The sequence below is a fragment of the Rhineura floridana genome, chromosome 2 (assembly GCF_030035675.1).
Source record: "Rhineura floridana isolate rRhiFlo1 chromosome 2, rRhiFlo1.hap2, whole genome shotgun sequence".
Taxonomy (NCBI): domain Eukaryota; kingdom Metazoa; phylum Chordata; class Lepidosauria; order Squamata; family Rhineuridae; genus Rhineura; species Rhineura floridana.
Window position 1 is genome coordinate 207977490 of NC_084481.1, and position 20555 is coordinate 207998044.

The window sequence follows — 20555 nt, forward strand, 5'->3', positions numbered from 1 at the left end:
TTAACACTTGTTTCCATACTCATACCTAATCCAAGCCAAAATCTAAAGAAGCAGGCAATGCTTGTCTTGCAGCAATATTTGTGAGAAAACAGGAAATTACAGGAAAGCCTTCTGTAGCAGGGGGACTGATTCAGTTGATAAGAAACAAGGTAACCCAGTGAAATCAGAACTTAAAATACCATGTAACAGAGGGAAAGGATAAAAGAAAAAGTGACCAGTCTCAAATACATGTGTATACTTCACAAAACTGCCATTGTCAAATCTATTTATTCTAGAGTACTGCCAAACATATTGGGACATTGGAATCAGTTGGACTGCTTTAAAATACATAATTATTTTGGCATTAGATCCACACAGTCAGACAGCAGACATGCTGCTCAAAAGTGCAAGCAAAGCAAGTAACTGCAAAGGACTCTAGCAAAAGAATCAAGCAACATGGTTCAATGAAAGCCAAAACACAGAGATCAAACGCTCCAAAGAAACTAGTTGAATTTGAACTGAAGGAACAGTTATGGCACCATTCCCACATGCCCTTAACTTGGGAATAACTAGCCATATTCCATTTGCTGATCTTAATGCCCTTACCAGGCATGGAGTATATATATGATATTCAATGTACTTTTTACTTTTCAATAATAATACAATTATTTAATATATATTTATTTATTTAGTCTTTCAGTTTCAGGGCTGTATCTGGGCTTGAAACTGGATTGAAATGGGTTCATATAGGCTGTGGACACTCTAGTCGCCAGAGCAAAGTGTTTCCATTAGCTACCCCTGGAGGGGGAACTAGTTGTGCAGATCAGTTGCAAAATATCTTTGAAGCTGAATTTACTAAGCATGCACTCAAGCTGCTCACACCAGGTTTTACAGTAAAAAGGGGTGAGTTTGACTAGTGTTGTGTGTCCTCATTTTCAGAAAAGAGAGGTGGAGACACACTGGAACTGTCAGAACAGTTAATGTGTTTCTACCCATATTTACCTTTTTAACAATTTAACACTTTTGTTTGTTGCCTTTACAATAATTGGTTTGTTATCAATCCTGAAAGTCTTCCAGTTTATATTGTTATCACCCTATATATTTCATGACTCTTCTTATTGACTGTTCTTGTTGATTTCAGGGCATGTCTAAGAGCATATCACCCTAAGAGCATAAAACCTACCCTTCAGCTTATCTGCTTTCATTTATTCATCAATCATTCTTTAAAAAAAGAATATTGAAAGTCATGCATTCATGTACACAAACTGGAGAAAGACCAGAGCTCAGTGGCAGAGCACATGCTTTTCAGGCAGAAGGCCCAAGTTTAATCCCCAGGTTTTTTCAAAAAAGATCTCTGGTAGTAGAACTGGAAAAACAACTGCCAGTCAAAATAGGCAGTACAGAGTTAGATGGACTAATGGTCTGGCTCAATGGGTTGAATACCAAACAATGGTTTGGCACTATGCGTCTTGTTTTCAGGTACTCCACCTTTGATCATGTAGTCAGAATCAATTATATGTTTCATTTAATAATGTCGGGACACGGAATTGGGGTCCTGGGGATTTAGAGTCAGAAGACGAGGGGGAGGGGAGCCCCCTGTCAGACTTGAGCAAAGGAGAAGGAGAGGAATGTCCAGGGATAGGGTTGCCCAGCAACGGAGATCCTGGGAGCGCCAGAGTCTCGGAGCCAACCTTGAAAGTTCACACGCCTCCCCCTCCGCCTGGACCTCCCCTTACGCCCATACCGGAGTCGGAATCTTCAGAAGGGGAGGGGCCGGCGCTTCCCCCCTCACCGCATACTCGACGACAAGTGAAGAGACAAGAAAGGGGGAGGGGGAGACAGGTGGCCCCTGAGGGTGGATTGAGGCAGAGTGAAAGGCTTCACGCCCGTTTGGGTCCTACTTAAGAGTTGGGCGGGAAAGTGCACTTCGCTCTGTCAACTATCTTTCCATGTCGCAGGATCTGTAAGTCAGTGGCGCTTTATGAGAAGGCGCAGCGTTTGTGTGGATGTCACTCTAATAAAAACTGAATTGCTTTCACCCACTGGTCTGGTTCCTCAGTCTCATTCTGGACCTGACAGCTTGACAGAGCCACCTAAATCACTCTCAACGCTCTCTCCACGGGACGAGGACAAGATGTCAAAGGGAGCGGAGGGGGGAACAAATCCCACTTCTGAGACGGAAGAAGTGAGACTCTTGAGGACTAATGTGGCTGATTTACAGACGGATGTTCAATCCTTGCTGGCAGCAGTCAAGGCGCTGAAAACGGATAATCAGGCCTTGAAAGCCACGATCGATCGGATGCGAACCGCCCCTCCAGCCGCTGCGGTAAAGGTGCCCATTGGATTACCCCCAAAGTATGCGGGACAAAGTGATCAGTTGGCAACCTTCGTGGCTCAATGTGAACTATACTTGGATGTCAGGAATGCAGAATTTCCGGGTGATGGGGCTAAAGTGGCATTCGTGATCAGCCTCCTGGAGGGAGAAGCTGCAAAGTGGGTGACTCCGTATCTGGTGAGAAAGGATGCTCTCCTAGGAAGGTACAGAGGATTCATACAAGAAATGACCGAGATGTTTCAAGACCCGCAAAGAGCGGAAACTGTAGCGCGGCAGCTAGGAGCTCTGAAACAAGAAAAAGGAACTGTTTCCGAGTATACTAATGCGTTTAAAATTTTATCCCAAGAGACTGGCTATAATGAGGCAGCCTGATGTTCATGTACCGGAGCGGACTGAACGCGGAGATCCTGGATGAACTGGCCAGGACCGCCCCCCCCACCGACCTGCCAGAACTTATTCGGCTGTGCCTGCAGATCGATCACCGACTGGAGGGGAGACGCCTGGAGAAGAGACAGGAGGCCCCTAGATACTCCGCCTCGGCGCCTCGCAGCACGAATCCCTCCACTTCGGGAACGACGGGTAGCGCGACCGAAGGGCAGGGGGGGGCAGACCAAGGCTCTCGGAAGAAAAGAAAGAGAGATGACGCTGAGAACGCTTATGTTTCTATTGTTCCAAACCGGGACATATGGCCAGAGACTGTGGGCTAAAGAAGGGGAAGACGGAGCCGTCGGAAAACTAGAACACCCAGTCCACGTGAAGGCCGGTGGGCTGGGGGCAGCATTGTACAAAGGCCCCCTGATCACCCAGCCTCCCTCCAAAGGAGTGCTGGTTCTACCTGTGCAGATTACAACTGCCAGAGGAGTGATGTTCAACTCTACTGCCTTAATCGACAGTGGAGCCTCCACCAACTTCATCGACGCAAAGCTGGCCAAGCGTTATGGCATCTCTAGCTGGACACTGGACACCCCCCTTTCCGTGGAGACCATTGACGGGAGACCCCTGAAGTCAGGGGGGGTAACGCAAGCCATGGAGGAATTGAAGCTTCAAATTCCCAGGCATGAAGAGCTCATCTCACTGTACGTGTCAGATCTTTCAAGCTTTGAGGTGATTCTGGGGATGCCCTGGCTTGCCATGCACGAGCCTAAAATAAGTTGGAAGGAGGCGGTGGTGTGGTTCACATCTCAGTACTGTCAGGAGAACTGCCAACCAGAAGGAATCAAGAACACCTTAGCGGGAGCCATACAAGAGGGCATGCTAGCGATGCTCCCTCCAAAGTATGAGGAATTCCAAGATGTGTTTGACGAAAAGGAAATGGAAACCTTACCCCCCCCACCGTCCTTACGACTGTACGATCGATCTTGTGCCAGGGGCCAGCATACCGTCGGGAAGGATTTACTCGCTCACAGAGACTGAAAGGGTGGCTCTGAAAGAGTTCTTGGAAAAGAACCTGAAGCGAGGATTCATTCACCGGTCACAGTCTCCGGCCGGGGCGCCTTTGTTGTTCGTGAAGAAGAAGGGGGGGAGCTCAGGCCGTGTAATGATTACCGCGCACTGAATCAGATCACCACCCATAACAGCTACCCACTGCCTTTAATCTCAGAGTTGCTAGATCGGCTACGTTCAGCCAAGATTTTCACGAAGTTGGACTTGCGGGGAGCCTACAATCTAATCAGAATGAAGGAGGGACATGAATGGAAAACAGGGTTCCTCACGTGTTACGGTCAATTTGAATACCTTGTCATGCCGTTCGGGCTTTCGGGGAGTCCAGGAATTTTCCAAAAATTCATGAACGATGTATTTAGAGACTTACTGGACACGTATGTAATCTGTTACTTAGATGATATCCTGGTGTTTTCGGAGAATCAAGAGGATCACGACCGACACGTAAGAACCATGTTAAAGAGACTGAGAGAAAACCACCTGTATGCTAAGTTGGAGAAATGTGGGTTTGACCTCGAGTCTTTGGACTTCCTGGGGTATCGAATCTCAGCGGGAGGAGTGGAGATGGACCCAGGGAAAGTGAGTTGCATAAAGGACTGGGGGCAACCTGTCATGAAAAAGGATGTGCAACGGTTTCTAGGGTTTGCTAACTTCTACAGGAAATTCATCCCGGGGTTTTCCAAACTAACGGCTCCCCTGACCGACTGTTTAAGGGGAAAGAAAAAGTTCCAATGGACGGAGCACGCTATGAAGGCTTTTGAGGAGTTAAAAGAGAAATTCGCTACCGAACCCATTTTGCGCTTTGCTGATCCAAACCGTCCCTTCATAGTGGAAGCTGATGCCTCGGACTTTGCCATCGGGGGGGGTTTGCTACAAGGAGATCCCGAGGGAAAGGAGTTGTACCCCTGCGCATACTTCTCTAGAAAGTTAAAGCCTGCAGAGAAGAACTACACGGTCTGGGAGAAGGAGTTACTGGCCATTAAGGACTCTTTTGAGAACTGGAGGCAGTATTTGGAGGGAGCCTCCCATCAAATTGAAGTGTGTTCCGACCACAAGGACCTGGAAAGTCTGCAAACGGCCAGGAAGCTGAACCAGAGGCAGATCAGATGGTCCCAGTTCTTCGCCAGGTTCAACTTCAGGATTATGTATCACGCCCAAGCCAAGAATCAGAGAGCCAATGCCTTGTCCAGGCAGCCGTAATTTAAGGAGAGTGAGCCCCAGGACCAGCCACAGTACGTGATCCCGCTGGAGAAATTAACACTAGGATCATGCCAACCTTCATGGGAGGAAGAGCTCAAAAGAGCACAACGGGAAGGGACGGGCATGCAGCAGTACATTCACGAGGCGGGGCAGGATCCAGACTCAGAAGTGAATTTCTACTGGCGAGATGGGTTGTTGTGGTTTAAAACGGCCAGGGTCGTGCCAGAGGGAGACTTAAGACTCAAAATTCTATGCCAGTGCCATGACTCTGTCACTGCAGGACACTTCGGGATTTACAAAACCATTCAGAATATAGCTAAAGACTTTTGGTGGCCGAAGATGCGCTGGGACGTTGAGGACTATGTGAAATCCTGTTCGGTTTGTATGCGAGCTAAACATCAAACGGGAAAACCGGCAGGGCTGTTACAACCGTTAAAGGTCCCCAGTGAGCCTTGGAAGGACCTTTCCATGGACTTTATAACTGATCTACCAAAGTCACAAGGGATGACTGCCATTCTAGTCGTGGTAGATCTACTTACCAAGATGGCACATTTTCTCCCTTGCCCGGGGCCCTTAGAAGCGAAAGAAACGGCCAAATTATTCATCAAGGAGGTTTACCGGTTGCATGGATTGCCCAACAGTGTAGTCTCGGACCGAGGGACTCAGTTTACGGCTAAGTTTTGGAGGGCACTCTGGAAGCAGCTGCAGATGGAGTTAAAACTCTCATCTGCCCATCACCCCCAGACAGACGGTCAGACGGAACGCTTGAATGCCGTTTTGGAGAAATATTTACGCTGTTACGTTTCTTACCAACAAACTGACTGGACTTCGTATTTACATTTTGCAGAGTTTGCCTACAACAACGCCTTACACTCCAGCACTCAGCAAACCCCGTTCTTCGCAAATTATAGATTTCATCCTAAAGCCTTTCCTAGCAGTTCGGAGGGAGTGTTGGTGCCCGCAGCTGAAGAATTTCTACAGGAGTTACAAGCCATCCAACAGACCCTGAAACAACAACTGGACGAAGCCAAGACGGAGTACAAGCGAGTTGCCGATTTACACCGGAGAGAAGGCCCCCCCCTTCAAGCAGGAGACCAGGTATGGTTGTCCACTCGATTCCTCCCAATGCCAGGCAAATGCAGAAAACTGCAAGATAAGAGGGTGGGGCCTTTTGAAATAGAGACTCAAATTAATCCGGTGGCATACCGGCTGAAGTTACCCGATTCATTCAAAGTACACCCTGTGTTTCATCGATCTCTGCTCACCAAAGCAGCCCCCCCCCAGTGAGTTGCGGCCAGTGGAACCTCCAGGGGCTCCGATCAGGGTAAATGAGCAGACGGAGTACGAAGTTGAGGACATCTTGGACTCCCGAATAAGACGCAAGAAATTGCAGTATTTGATCCATTGGAAAGGGTACGGGTCTGCAGATAGGAGTTGGGAAAATGAAGTTGATGTGCACGCTCCAGAGTTAGTGAAACGGTTTCATGAGTTATTTCCCCACCGTCCCAAGCCAGTTAGAGGGGGGGGGCTCAGCCTGGAAGAGGGGATGATGTCGGGATGCGGAATTGGGGTCCCGGGGATTTAGAGTCAGAAGACGAGGAGGAGGGGAGCCCCCTGTCAGACTTGAGCAAAGGAGAAGGAGAGGAATGTCCAGAGATAGGGTTGCACAGCAACGGAGATCCTGGGAGCGCCAGAGTCTCGGAGCCAACCTTGAAAGTTCACACGCCTCCCCCTCCGCCTGGACCTCCCCTTACGCCCATACCAGAGTCGGAGTCTTCAGAAGGGGAGGGGCTGGCGCTTCCCCCCTCACCGCGTACTCGACGACGAGTGAAGAGACAAGAAAGGGGGAGGGGGAGACAGGTGGCCCCTGAGGGTGGATTGAGGCAGAGTGAAAGGCTTCACGCCCGTTTGGGTCCTACTTAAGAGTTGGGCGGGAAAGTGCACTTCGCTCTGTCAACTATCTTTCCATGTCGCAGGATCTGTAAGTCAGTGGCGCTTTATGAGAAGGCGCAGCGTTTGTGTGGATGTCACTCTAATAAAAACTGAATTGCTTTCACCCACTGGTCTGGTTCCTCAGTCTCATCCTGGACCTGACTAATAATAATAATAATAATAATAATAATAATAATAATAATAATAATAATAATTTTCAGCCCAAAGGGAGGAGAGAATTATGCATGAACATAGCTTGTTCTTAGTCCTCTGAACCATTGGAGAACATGACATCTATATACAGTCTAGGATTGCAAACCAACTTCAAAACATGGTTTGCTATCCTGATTTGGAGGACGAGAGCAAACCATAGTGTGCTAGTTCAGATGCAGTGGTAAACTATGGATTGTGCTCAAAATGAAGCACTAAATCAAAGTGAATGAGGGAAAGGAAGGAGAGTGTGAGCACAAGGTTGCTTCACTTTTATGCCCAGTGGTGGCTCCAGCAACCTCACAACTCCCAGTGAGGAAAAGTTGGCATTTTTCAGTGATTTTGGCTGGTATTTGGAAGAAGGTAGAATGTAGGAGAGGAGCTGGGGAGCTGATAAAGAACACCTACAATGGGTACTACTGTAGGGCTGTGTTAAAAAGGCCTTCCAAAATTCTTCACATTATTTGTGGGAAGCAAAATCAGTGGTGGGGAAAGGAGGTGAAAGGCTTCAACAGTTCAGGAGGAGTTCAAAAAAGACAATGATCAAAAATTTGTCACAAAATTCTTTCTTGAGAAATTTCAGCGGAACCCTAACTACTGCAGTGTTCTTTCGCAGCTGGACTGAGATTGGTCAAGAACATGTTTTTCATGCAGGATTTAGCCCTAGAAAAAGGGAAATAATAACCCAGTGTCCATGAACATGGGCTGAGTGCCCCTTTGTCACTGCTTTGCAAGCATAGCCAGTCCATAGGGCAGAGATTATAGAGAAGAAATTAAGAATTCAAAGAGCACAAAAGTCCTGGGGTGCTCACCCTTTCAGGAATGAAACACTTCAGAAATTATTGCATTATCAGCATTATCAAAAGTACTGCATAATTATCAGCATTATCAAAAGTACTGCATCTGTCAAAAGTAATAGAGTTTCCAAATGCAAACTGGAAATTAGCTCACATACTTCAAACTTCACACATTATGTGGCTGGCTGACTGAATAACACAGATAACATGGGCTGAGAGGCCCAAACAAACCAATCCCCTACCCCCTCCCTAGTCCCACAGCCAGTGAACACAGCAGACTTTATATTCCAAATGTTACTAAGATCAGGTCCTTGTATCCCTGTTTTGATGCTTTTTACTGTACTGGAGCTCCCATTTTCCACAATGAAAGCATGGCAACGCAGCTAAAAATAATTCCAGTCAGATTTGTTTACTATTCTTGACATGGGAACTGTGGCCGTTCTAAATAAATTGCTAGACAAGGCTCCTGTTTCTTCCGAGTCAGTCGCTCCAGTGCAGTGGAGAGTCCTAAAAGACGCTTGCATGGGGCTCAAGAGGGTGCTTTCAAGATTAGGAGGCCCCAGGGGTGGATGGAGGAGAAAGAATGAGAAGGGCTGACAGTGAGAGGGAATGGAGCAAGTCAGCAGAGTTTCCCTCGGCTAGTTATGGAAATTCCTTAGGAGGCGTATAATGCCACTGTCCCGTCACCCCCCCTTCTGAAAATAATAATAATAACCTTTCGGCTGTCTGGTCAGGCGAAGCACACAACAACAAATGTTTTTAACAAGAGTCACGAAAGAAGGGGAGAGGAGGGACTTACTCTGGCTGGGGTGAGCTGAAGAAGCTGCCATCGTACCTCCGTCTGACCCCTGAACCGGATGCTTGAGTCTGGCCTCCGGACTGTGCAGCACGCCTGAAGTGGTGATGGCATGAATGAAACAGAGAAAAATACTCTGAATAAGAAAAGCAAGTCATATTTTGGTTGGCTTAACCAAGGCCTTGGGACCGAGAAAGGGACAGAAGGAGAGAGTGCCAAAAGAACCTGTAGCCCCTCAGGGGCTGAAAACAAAAGAAGGCTTGCTCTGGCCCCAGTCACAGCTGCTTTCTCAATTCTGGATTATTTTTGGCCCTCAGAGGAAGTGTCAGGGGATTCAAATGACCATATAAGACAACAGGGAGATTAATCCCACCGCCACCATGCAGCAGGCAGAGAAAGGTTTGGAAGGTCTTCTTCACCTCAGGGAGAAGAAAGGCTGGAGACTTTTGCTGGGAAACAGCTGTGGGAAGAATGTTTTGAGAGAACTGTTCAGAGCAAGGCCAAGAAGAGATCGCTGGGGTTGCCAGGTCCCAAACTAAGATAGCTTCTACATCTTTCAGAACTGCATTGAAAACAGAATTTCACCAGATACAAAGATTTTTATTTTTTTTAATGTATTTTATTGTTATATTCCTTCAAGTCGATTACAACTTATGGAGATCCCTGTGACTGGCCCATGGTCACCCAATGAGCTTCCTGCATGAGACAGGGTTTGAACCCTGGTCTCCCAAGTTCCAGTCCAATACTCTAACCACTGTACCACACTGGCTCTCTCCACTACACCACTCTGCAATAGATTTTCTATCACAGGTCTACAGTGATGTGAGATGCTGCACTTGGTGGAACTCTCCTTTTAAAAAAAATATTTTTATTTATTTTCCTTTTCAAATATATAAAAGGCAGTGCATAATCAGCAGAGGAGGGTTAGTTGCTATGACTGAAATGCCTCCTGCCCTGTTTTAATATTGTTGTTGCAGCTGTATTGCTTTTATACTGTTTTATATTGTATTACTGTATTTTATCATATTGTGTTTTAACGATTTTGTACGTCGCCTAGAGTGGCCATTGGCCAGATAGGCGACACAGAAATTAAATTTATTATTATTATTATTATTATTATTATTATTATTATTATTATTATTATTATTATTATTATTATAAACAAGTAGTGTACTAGCAAATTCAGAAGTGCATGGTCCCTTCATCATAGTCACAGCCCCACATACCCTTTTTTGCTCTTGGTTTGAGAATGAGATCCTAGTTACTGCCTTCTCCCACAACAACAGATGTCTTTAGACGCCCATCGGCATGAAAGGGGAGAGGGTTAGCTACTAAAAAGAGTCTTCTCTGTGGCTGACTCATCTCCTTTCACTCTGATCAGCTCCAATCAGCAGGAAAGGACAAGCATGTTAGAAGACACTTCTCAGTGACTAACAAACTCCCCTTTCATGCTGATTGGCTTTTAGGATGCTGGAGAGGTAGGAACCCTGATTCCAAAAAAGTAAGGGTCTAAGACACACACACCCCAGACCTTGGATGACCGCACTCCTGGAACAAACTAATATTTAAGTAAACTTGATAAAATGTAAAATAGAGCAGGAGGCACTAGTTAGCCTTTTCCTGGCTCAAATAGATAAAATCACAAATCAGCAGTCAAGAAGATAAGAGATAAAAGAGAGTTTGTTCTCCCCCATACATTTATTATTATTTTATTTATTATTTATTAGACTTATATACCGCCCGACTAGCAATAGCTCTCTGGGCGGTGAACACAAAGAATACAATAAAATACACAATATAATACAATAAAAACATATAAAATAAGAACAATCTAAAATCAATACAACAAATATGAAAATCAGGTTAATTTAAATTAAAATGCTTTGGAAAAGAGGAAGGTTTTAACAAGATCTTAATCTTGTTTAACAAGATCTTAATCTGGTCTCATTAAGTCTTTCCTTTTAAAACAAAACAAAACAAGAAGGGGGAAAGATAAATGCAACCATATTGCTTTGAATGTCTTAGAAAAACATTGATCTGTAGTAGCACAATATGTTATGAATGTTTATCAAGCACTCCTATCAAACTCAAGAATAGGTTTTGCAAATCTGCAAAACATCCTATCCCCTACAACTGCTCAGACACATCAAATGACTTTGTCCCACTTTCTTGGGTCACATAATGTTACTCCCAACTTTGCAACTGTAAAGTGAGAATTACTGATTTTAAAATGATCATGTTTATAGTGGTCACCGGGGATTTCCCTGAAAGATGATTTCATACACCTGTGAAGTTGCCACTATGATCCAGAGTCATCTGAGCTAGTTTGTAAACTAAGACAATGAGAGAACAGGTAAATATAACACTTCTTCAAAAGTAGTATTGGGCAAGAAAAACTAAAGTGCCCTCTTGATTGTAATTATTATTGTGATGGCTCAAGTCAGCTAGATATATGTTTGTTAAAAAGCTTCCAGAGTTGTGTCAATTATTATTATTATTATTATTATTATTATTATTATTATTAAGTTTATTTATACCACGCCTTTTGGCCAAAGGCCCTCAAAGCGGATTACAAAGAAAAATAAACACAAGTATAAAAATACATCAATAAAAGCAATACAATTTACAAAAATTAAACTGAATAACAAATAACATTATTAAGAAAAACAAATGTCCAAGAAAAAATTTGAACAAGTGAATTTAAAATGGATCACTCTCTGTCTTTGCCAGCACACAATATTCCATGCTTAGAGTCTCTCTCAGACACAGTTTACTCTGTTCCAGTCCCAGCAGACTGTTGGGATTGGACCCCATTTTTGAGACTTCCGATTCTAAGCCAAACTGAGTCATCGGATGGAAGCCGAAAGGAGGCAGCTATAATTTCTGGCAGTGGAAATAGACATGTGTAATAGTTTTAAGCAAGTTTGATCTAATAGTGTTCAGATACACGTGGAAAAAGGTATTCTCAAATATGGCATTTATTCTCATGTCTCACCTAAAGTTTAATGAATAGGACACGACTGGTGTCCAAATGTTTGTTTCACTGAGGAAAAGGCAAACTGGGGATAATTTCATCTTAATTAATATCTGCTGCTGTATGCTCATTTTGCACACATTTCAGCTCTAGTTGTATTGTCAATTTACTCAGATGATTGTGCTGTCATCAGTTATGACAGCTGTGAAGGGTCATTTTGCACATATTTAAGCTCTACATTGTCACATTCTTGCATTCCATTGCCATTCAACTCCAATTTCTATTTTCCTCTCTTCACACCCATGTATATATGTATTGATGATCTCACTCCATGCACTGAATGAAGTGGACATTAGTCCATGACAGCTTATACCAGGGATAGCAAGGACAGTGCCCTCCAGATGTTTTGGCCTACAACTCACATCAGCCCCAGCCAGCAAAACCAAAAGTCAGGGATGATGTGAGTTGTGGTCTATAACATCTGGAGGACACCATGTAAGGTTACCCTGCTTAAGCTATAATAAAATGTGATAAATCGGAAGACTATTGTTTTTGCTGCAACAGACTGATATAGCCTCTGGAAATTCATCTTCCTTATCACTAGGGATGGATGAATCTGTCAAAATGAATCCATTTTCTCTCTGTTACTCATTTATCCAGTCTTAAGGTTGGTTATCAACATTTCCACATCAGTTTCTGATTTTTTTAAACTCCTCATGAAATTCATTATCATTTTAGTGCAAATTTCTCCTAAGATACACATTTTTGTAAGCAGCTTTGCCTAATATGCACATTTTTTGGAAAAACTATTTCCCTAATGTTATGCATTTTAAATGTTAATTTTAATAAATATATTATGCACACTTTACCCTAATATATGCATCTTTGTACTCATTCCTTGGCTGGAAAACTGCACTGCAAAATTTACAGCAGTGCACATTTTGAAGGATGGTTTGTTTTCAGTTTGCATACTGTTTCGGATAGTGTGAATTAGGCTGGGTCCCCTTTAAATGCAAACTGAATCACATGTCTCTCCTACCCCTACTTGTCACAATAGAAATCATAATAACAAAATGGCTAGAGATGAAATTGCTACTTTTAATAGGTGGTGCAGTGGCAAGGGGAGAAATGATTGCATGGGAAAAGTGCCATGCATTGTTAAATCCACTTTGGAATCTACTTGAGAGCCAAACTATACATAAGCATTGAATATTCTTTTTAAAAGGTGTGCTTCAGCTGGCTACTTTTATTTTGAAGGAGTAGCAGCTATGCAAGACCTCAGTCTGGAACAAGCTTGAGAGGGGGAGCCAGATAGGGGGCCCATGCACTGTTTTTTCTTGAAATAAAAGTAACCATCTAAAGCATACTTTTCTTCAAAAAGTAATGTAATGTGTAGCTTGGCCCTCAGTAGGGATGGGGAGAAATTTCAGTTCACATTTAAAGCCAAATCTACCAAATTCACACTTTCTGAAACAGTATGAGAAATAAAACCCAGCCATATTTTGAAATTCACATTTATCTGAATTTTGCAGTGTAGTTTTCCAATCAAAGTTTACAAAAATGCCTATATTAGGGAAAGTATGCATAAAAACAGATACATCAGTGAAAACAGCATACAAAATGCATTGTATTAGGATAAATTGCTTGCAAAAATGTGTATATTAATCAAAACTGCATACAAAGATGTGTTTATTATAAGAAATTTGCACTAAAATGCTGAAGAATTTTCATGAGGATTTTTAAAATTAAAATCAGAATTTGCTGCAGAAATGTGGGAAATTGACTTTTAGTTTGGAAAAATTAGAAACTGAGAAAACTGAAATTGAGACATCTTTCCATCCTTAGACTTCAGTCAAATATTTATGACCAGAAGATTCAAACAGTAATTTGGGGGTTGTCAGATGGTCACAATTTCATTACTTCAGTATTTCACTCCAAAATCTGACATTTTTTAAAAAATCTACCCTTCCTTCCTCCAAGGAATTCAGAGCAACATATATGAGGTTATTTCCTAGACTGTCCAGTTACTGGTGAGGGCAAGGCCTATATAGCCCAAGACCAGCAACTACACCAGAAAGCTACATGAGAATTAACATGTAGCTCATGTATATCAGAGAAATCACAGAGGGACCAACAGAAATTTTGAGATGCAGGATATGTAGTGACCTTACAATAGAAAGATTTTTGTTTTCTTCCCTTGCTTGCTTACCTTTGCCAAGGGTAAAGGTAGAAATTTTGGCAATAAGGTTCACTGGGGGCTGCCGTGACTGTCTTCTGCGTAGCTATTTGCTCTGCGGGCTCTTCTGTCAGGCTTTGCTCTATGGCCATCTGAATGAGCTCATCCTCACTCATACTGCTGTACAGACTGTAGTCCTCATGTCCTATTGCTCCTGTTTGCGAATTCCTCGCCACCGTGACCTGCGTTGTCATCTTCCAATTTCCCCTTTAAGCCAGAAGTGATGGCTAAAAACACCTGGAATGCATAGAAATGAGACTTAGGCAGTGTCCAGATGGGGGCTTTATCTTGCAAACATGTCGTTCAGATCTGCTTTTCGTCTGTGCACGAGTGTCATGCAAGCATCCATCCACACACTCCCATTTGTCTCAGTTGTGGTTATGCATTGCTATCCCGCCATCCACACAAGTGGGCGGAGCTTCACAGAATGTATCTGGGTTGCGTATTGTTGGGTATTTTTGTCCCTCCCTTCAACCTCTCCTTTGCCTTCCTCCACTTTCTTTTTTCCATTCTGGCCGTATTATCTTCACTGATCAGGAGTGGCCAGAGTTAGCCCCCAGCACAACCCTCCCTTACCTTAGCTCACAACACTGCAGCTTTGTGCAATGTTTGCCCTGCCTGTCTCATTTCCAGCACCGGAACCAAAATGGGGGGGGGGGCATCTTAAAGTAGCAGAACATAAAACACACAAAAAGAAAGAAAGGAAAGGAAGGCAGGGAAGGGATCAGGTTTTGATTCCCTCTGCCATCCATTCCTTTTTCAAGTAAAAAACATTAAGCACCCCTGCTTTATATGTGAATGGGGTTGTCATGTGGACAGCTTTTCTGTCGCGTCTAGTTCCTCCCCAACTCCCTCCTGCCAAATGGCTATTTCCCTAAGAGGTTCAAAAGTCTCTTAGATTTAGGAGCAGCTTCTCAAACAAAGTCATGCACAAGAAATCATGCTGCTCTCCCTTCCCCATACACAGCAACATTTACTACGTCCAACGGGGAGGGGGAGAATAATTGTGTGGTGGGAAAGTGGATGAACAAACAAATATAAAAGTCAGAAGGGTTTTTTTTATCCTGGACAGCAGATTATTCCCAGTAGTTGGCATTAAGGTCCAGGCCATTTTTTTTGCAAAATCAAAAGGGGCCTCCTGTTAGAGCTGTCACATATCAGCTCTCCCTCCTTCCTCCCAAATCCTCCTCCCCTGAGTTGTGTCACTCTTTAAAAATACTCCATTTGGATCTGGTTGCAACTTGACATTTGCCAAGTATTTCATATGACACACAAAGCAAAATAAACAGCTCACAGGAGGTCAGTGTGTGAGGAGAAGCATTACAAAGGAGAACATTCCTTTCAGTAGGGCACAATGCAAGTGGGTGTTTGTGACATCCCTAAGACAATTGTCTGGATACACTGGCAGAGGATGACCATCTGTGAGGGTTCCAAGGCTCGTACCCATGAACACACACACACACAGAGAGAGAGAGAGAGAGAGAGCAACCATTTTTGGCAACCATTTTGTTTTCTAAACTTCTGATGTCCATTTTCTTATTGTAAAGGGGCTGTCCACAGTGAGGGAAAGCTGAAATTTTGGATGCAACTCATGCTGAGGTTGTATGAGGTGATGTCCAAACTTTCAGCATGTCTTCTCTTGGCATATAAACCTATTAACCCATTTGACATGAATTAGCCATTGTCGCAGGCACAGAAAAAACTGCTTGATAGAAGCAGTTCCATCACAGTGCTCAATCCAAGGAGGGTCTACTTCCCACCAAACAGCCATTTCACACATTACTCAGAGGCAAACCTGAGTTTGCCACCAAGTATACACCTGAGAGAGCACCGCATCTAATCATGACACCCCTAATGAGGGTACGTGCACAATACTTGTGTATGTCACATCAGACATGAGATTTAAATGTATATGTAATGTGTTTCACATGTATATCGAAAGATGTAGTGTGTGAAGCAGCCCTGAGGCACACAATAGTATAGCAACATCAGGGAGGTTTGCCAGCAGTGCACTTCAGACTTGTATGTATTTGGACATACACGGAGACAATTCCCAACCCCACATCTTACTATGGAACAGAGGAAAGAAGGATCAGTCCATTTTGGAGATCCATTTCTTCGATTTAGCAACCAACCTCACAGCCACATATTAAACATAAACCCTTGCTGGCACTACGATCTGCTTATCTGGTGCCCTCCAGATGAGAGTTGCAGGTCTCATCATCCCTGACCATTGGCCATGCTGCCTGGGGCTGATGGGGCTTGTAGTCCAAGACATCTGGAGGGCACCAGGTTGAGGAAGGCTGAATATTATGACAAGAGCCCCATATAAAAAAACCACAATGCAGCTCTGGATCACTCTTCAAAAAAAGATGACACCTAGGGACTGAAATGGAGAGGTCTTTCATTGAATGATATCTCCCCAACTGAACTCACAGGACATTGAGGGCAAAGGAGTCAAAGCCAGACTCCTGACCTTTCTTGATTTCCAGAAGGGCTAAGGGCAGGATATCCTGCCCATTAAAACTGATTGCAAATAGGCTGTTAGCAGAACTCCTTTTTACAGTCGTCATCAGAGAGGTCTCTCAGGGACTACAGATGACTTCAACTTTCTTTGCATGCTCCAGGCCACATGGAGGAAGCCTGTAAAGCATCTGCTTTTCATGCAGAAGGTCCCTTGTTCAATCCCTGGAATCTCCAGGTAGGTCTGGGAACCCCCCCCCGCCTAAAACCCTGAAGACCTGCTGCCAGTCAGTGTAGATAATACTGAGCTAGATGGACCCATGGTCTGACAGGCAGCTTCCTATATTCCTTTGTTCAGTCAATATGTCCAGGGAAACAGGATTGCAACCACTGGTTCTGCTCTTTACCTCCATGTGGCTGATAACCTTTCCCTCTACACATCAGGTGGAATGTGAGAATAGGCCCTTTGTACAACTATATACTTGCAATGCATATGTTCATGATCAGGAACTCTGGAATATGATTATCAGTACAAACTCTACATCAGCCTTCCACAAGCTGGTGCCCTCCCGATGTTCTAGGCTACAATTCCCATCAGCCCTAGACAGCATGGCCAATGTTAAAATATAGTCAATAGCCCAGCAATTTTCTTTGGGTCATGGGACCTCCAATGTGTGCATGACACACACACACACAACTACCACAACAAGAATGGTTTCTGTGTTTGTTTCATCATGGGCAAACATGTGCCCAGGAATGAAATGCACATGTACCCCTTTGTGGGTGCCAGTTGGCCAAAGGAAAGATTGGAGGTCACTGAATAAGCACAAAAGCCATCTGAGCCACACAGATTTCTAGCTTCTGATGTAAGTCCTGGCAGAAAGTTGAAACTGTAAAAGCTACCTTTGCATTCCGTCTCATTGCCCTGCTTTTTTAATGTTCTTCCCTGAATTATCTCACCAGCTGCTTTTATACTATGTGAGAATCAGCTGGTTTGTTGACCAGAGTTTTTCATTGCAAGATCTGGAAGTTTCCAGGCATTTGATTCTGATACACACAAGGTGAACGTGCAGACCTTTAGAGCTAATATTTTTAGACTGACTGCATACAATGTAGGTCAGGAGCAGGCAAATATATATTTGCTACAATGATTGCTGCAATCTGCTAAAGCACAGGGAAGCAAGTTTCCAGATGATGAAACATTTCTGAGTAAATGAATCCTGTCAATCCCCAGCTGTCTAGATGCATCAAACTGTTTATGAAGTTCGTTTGGCACATCTTAGCTACCATACCAACAACAACACTTGTATGCAGTTGGGTTTTTGTCCTCAGTTCCTGCCCTATTTTACTCTTACCACTTTGCATCCATCGTCACAATTATAGTATCTTGGTATAGTCACTGAAATAACTGAAACAATCAGAATGAAAGAAACTGTAGCTTAAGATGGCTTTACCACTTTCCTTTAGAGACCAGATACTACAAACATTCAGATGTCCCTGTTAAGATCAATCATCTTGACACGCAATATTTCAGAAGTAAAGACATAAAAACATTCCTGCCGTATAAATGCATATGTGTTTGTGTGTGTGTGTGTGTGTGTGTGTGTGTGTGTGAGAGAGAGAGAGAGAGAGAGAGAGAGAGAGATTCTATATTTACATTTTAGAAATCCACTTAGCATGCAAGGTAAATCCTATTTAAAATTTCTTTTTTTATCCCAAGATATTTTGTATGTAAGTACTTGTCCATAGTTAATTTAATGCATTTCAACATTTGGAGAGAGGAACATTTATGCATGTTGTAAGCAAATTTCAGGCTCTGGACCCAACCAATACATTCAAAGCATGCACAATTGCATTACCTTATGATTTCTGTAGCTAACAAAGTTTACCCAGAATGGTTTTCTTTGGTGAACTCTTAATTCAGAAAATTCCCTTTTGGACGCATCTCTCTCCAGCTCTGTGTGTTGATAAACTGAAGAGCAGCTCTGAACTTTCTTCCTCTTTGAAGTGTGGAGTTTATTTCTGGATCACCCCATGATCGACGATTGCAAGCCAAAATATAAGTTGCTCTGAATCTCAGATTTCCTGTGTGAAGTTTGTGGCAAAATGATTTGTTCTCTCAGGGTTTCTCCTGTGGAACTTCACTTTCTCTAACATCCCTTCGCTAAAATGACATAAGGCTGACCCTCTTGTTACATCATTTTTTATTTATTGTCCTGGGCAAGTAAACCATATATGGCTATGTTGCTAAAACTTGAAGGGATGAAACAATTGCCATAACATTTTGAAATGAATATGATTGGCCTGAAAATGTTTAGCGGTTCTTAGCATGTCTTTCTCATCTTTATACACACACACACATATGATGGGGAATTTGGGGATCTTGGACTGGGGGTCCTTGAAGAATTTAGAGAACACAGGCGCCAGGCAAAAGTAGGCCTTTATTCTATACAAGCGTCTGCAAGCACAGCTTCCCCAGAGCATCTAGTGAAGACTGCAACATGGCACTGTCTGCATAGATCTTTTATACATTCCTAAGCACAGCATGTGACATCATTTCACCTATCATACAATTTCCTTAAAGCATTACATAATGATTAAACCTTCCTACAGCATTTCTAAACCAATCAGATAATATTAGGTAACTCCAATATCTAGTTACATGAACACGTGTACAGGTAAGCTTCCATCATACGCAAGCATATTTCCTATTCCAATATTCTGTCCACTGAACTAATATTACCATTGTTCCTGCTGTCCCCTTGACGGATGTTCTTCGAGGACAGTTGAAACCAGTTACTAGCAAAGACAGCATTGTACTATTATGATTGGTCTGCCATGCATATTCAGCACATAGCATATTCCATTGTTTCTGATCGGGCAAGCCTTCCCACCACACCTGTTGTTATTGAAACATGTTCTACACATCCATGGCCTTAAGCAACTTAACCATTTATCAAATGTTAATCATATACAGGCCTGGTTCTGCTCATGTTAAGGTGCCTGAAAGTTCAAGAATACCACAGGCCTGTTGTTTTGTTATAAGTTTCCTACTCATTATACCTGTTAAAATATTTTCCTAACATATATATATATGTTGTTGTTATGTGCCTTTAAGTCGATTACGACTTATGGCGACCCTATGAATCAATGACCTCCAGTAGCATCTGTTATAAACCACCCTGTTCAGATCTTGTAAGTTCAGGTCTATGGCTTCCTTTATGGAATCAATCCATCTCTTGTTTGGTTTTCCTCTTTTTCTACTCCCTTCTGTTTTCCCCAACATTATTATCTTTTCTAGTGAATCATGTCTTCTCATTATGTGTCCAAAGTATGATAACCTCAATTTCATCATTTTAGCTTCTAGTGACAGTTCTGGTTTAATTTCTTCTAACACCCAATTATTTGTCTTTTTCACAGTCCATGGTATGCGCAAAGCTCTCCTCCAGCACCACGTTTCAAATGAGTTATTTTCTCTTATCTGCTTTTTTCACATCCAACTTTCAATCCATACATAGAGATCGGAAATACCATGGTCTGAATGATCCTGACTTTAGTGTTCAGTGATACATCTTTGCATTTGAGGACATTTTCTAGTTCTCTCATAGCTGCCCTCCCCAGTCCTAGCCTTCTTCTGATTTCTTGACTATTGTCTCCCTTTTGGTTAATGACTGTGCCAAGGTATTGTCAACTTTAAAGTTACATAAATCTTCTGTTGTCATTACTTTAGTCTTCTTGACGTTCAGATGTAGTCCTGCTTTTTTGCTTTCTTCTTTAACTTTCACCAGCATTTGTTTCAGATCATTACTTGTTTCTGCTAAGAGTATGGTATCGTCTACATATCTTAAATTATTGATTTTTCTCCCTCCAGTTTTCACACTTCCTTCATCTTGGTCTAATCCTGCTTTCCGTATGATATGTTCAGCATATAGATTAAACAAGTAGGGTGATAAAATACACCCCTGTCTCACACCCTTTCCAATGGGGAACCAATTGGTTTCTCCATATTCTGTCCTTAACAGTAGCCTCTTATCCAGAGTATAGGTTGTGCATCAGAACAATCAGATGATGTGGCACCCCCACTGCTTTTAAAGCATTTCATAGTTTTTCATGAGCTATACAATCAAAGGCTTTGCTGCAATCTATAAAGCACAGGGTGATCTCCTTCTGAAATTCCTTGGTCCGTGCCATTA

At 43.0% G+C, this 20555-nt stretch overlaps 1 protein-coding gene across 1 annotated transcript in view; it reads right to left on the reverse strand.

The window, feature by feature from the left end:
- Positions 1-18492, reverse strand: part of ASB2 (ankyrin repeat and SOCS box containing 2) — a 50944-nt gene extending 32452 nt beyond the window's left edge. The window contains exons 1-3 of the mRNA XM_061612035.1: positions 18222-18492; positions 13873-14136; positions 8693-8785 (exon numbers count right to left, since the gene is read on the reverse strand). Coding sequence (XP_061468019.1) covers positions 8693-8785; positions 13873-14093 — 314 coding nt within the window. The 5' untranslated portion in view covers positions 14094-14136; positions 18222-18492. The remainder of the gene's footprint in view (positions 1-8692; positions 8786-13872; positions 14137-18221) is intronic.
- Positions 18493-20555: the final 2063 nt, after the last annotated feature.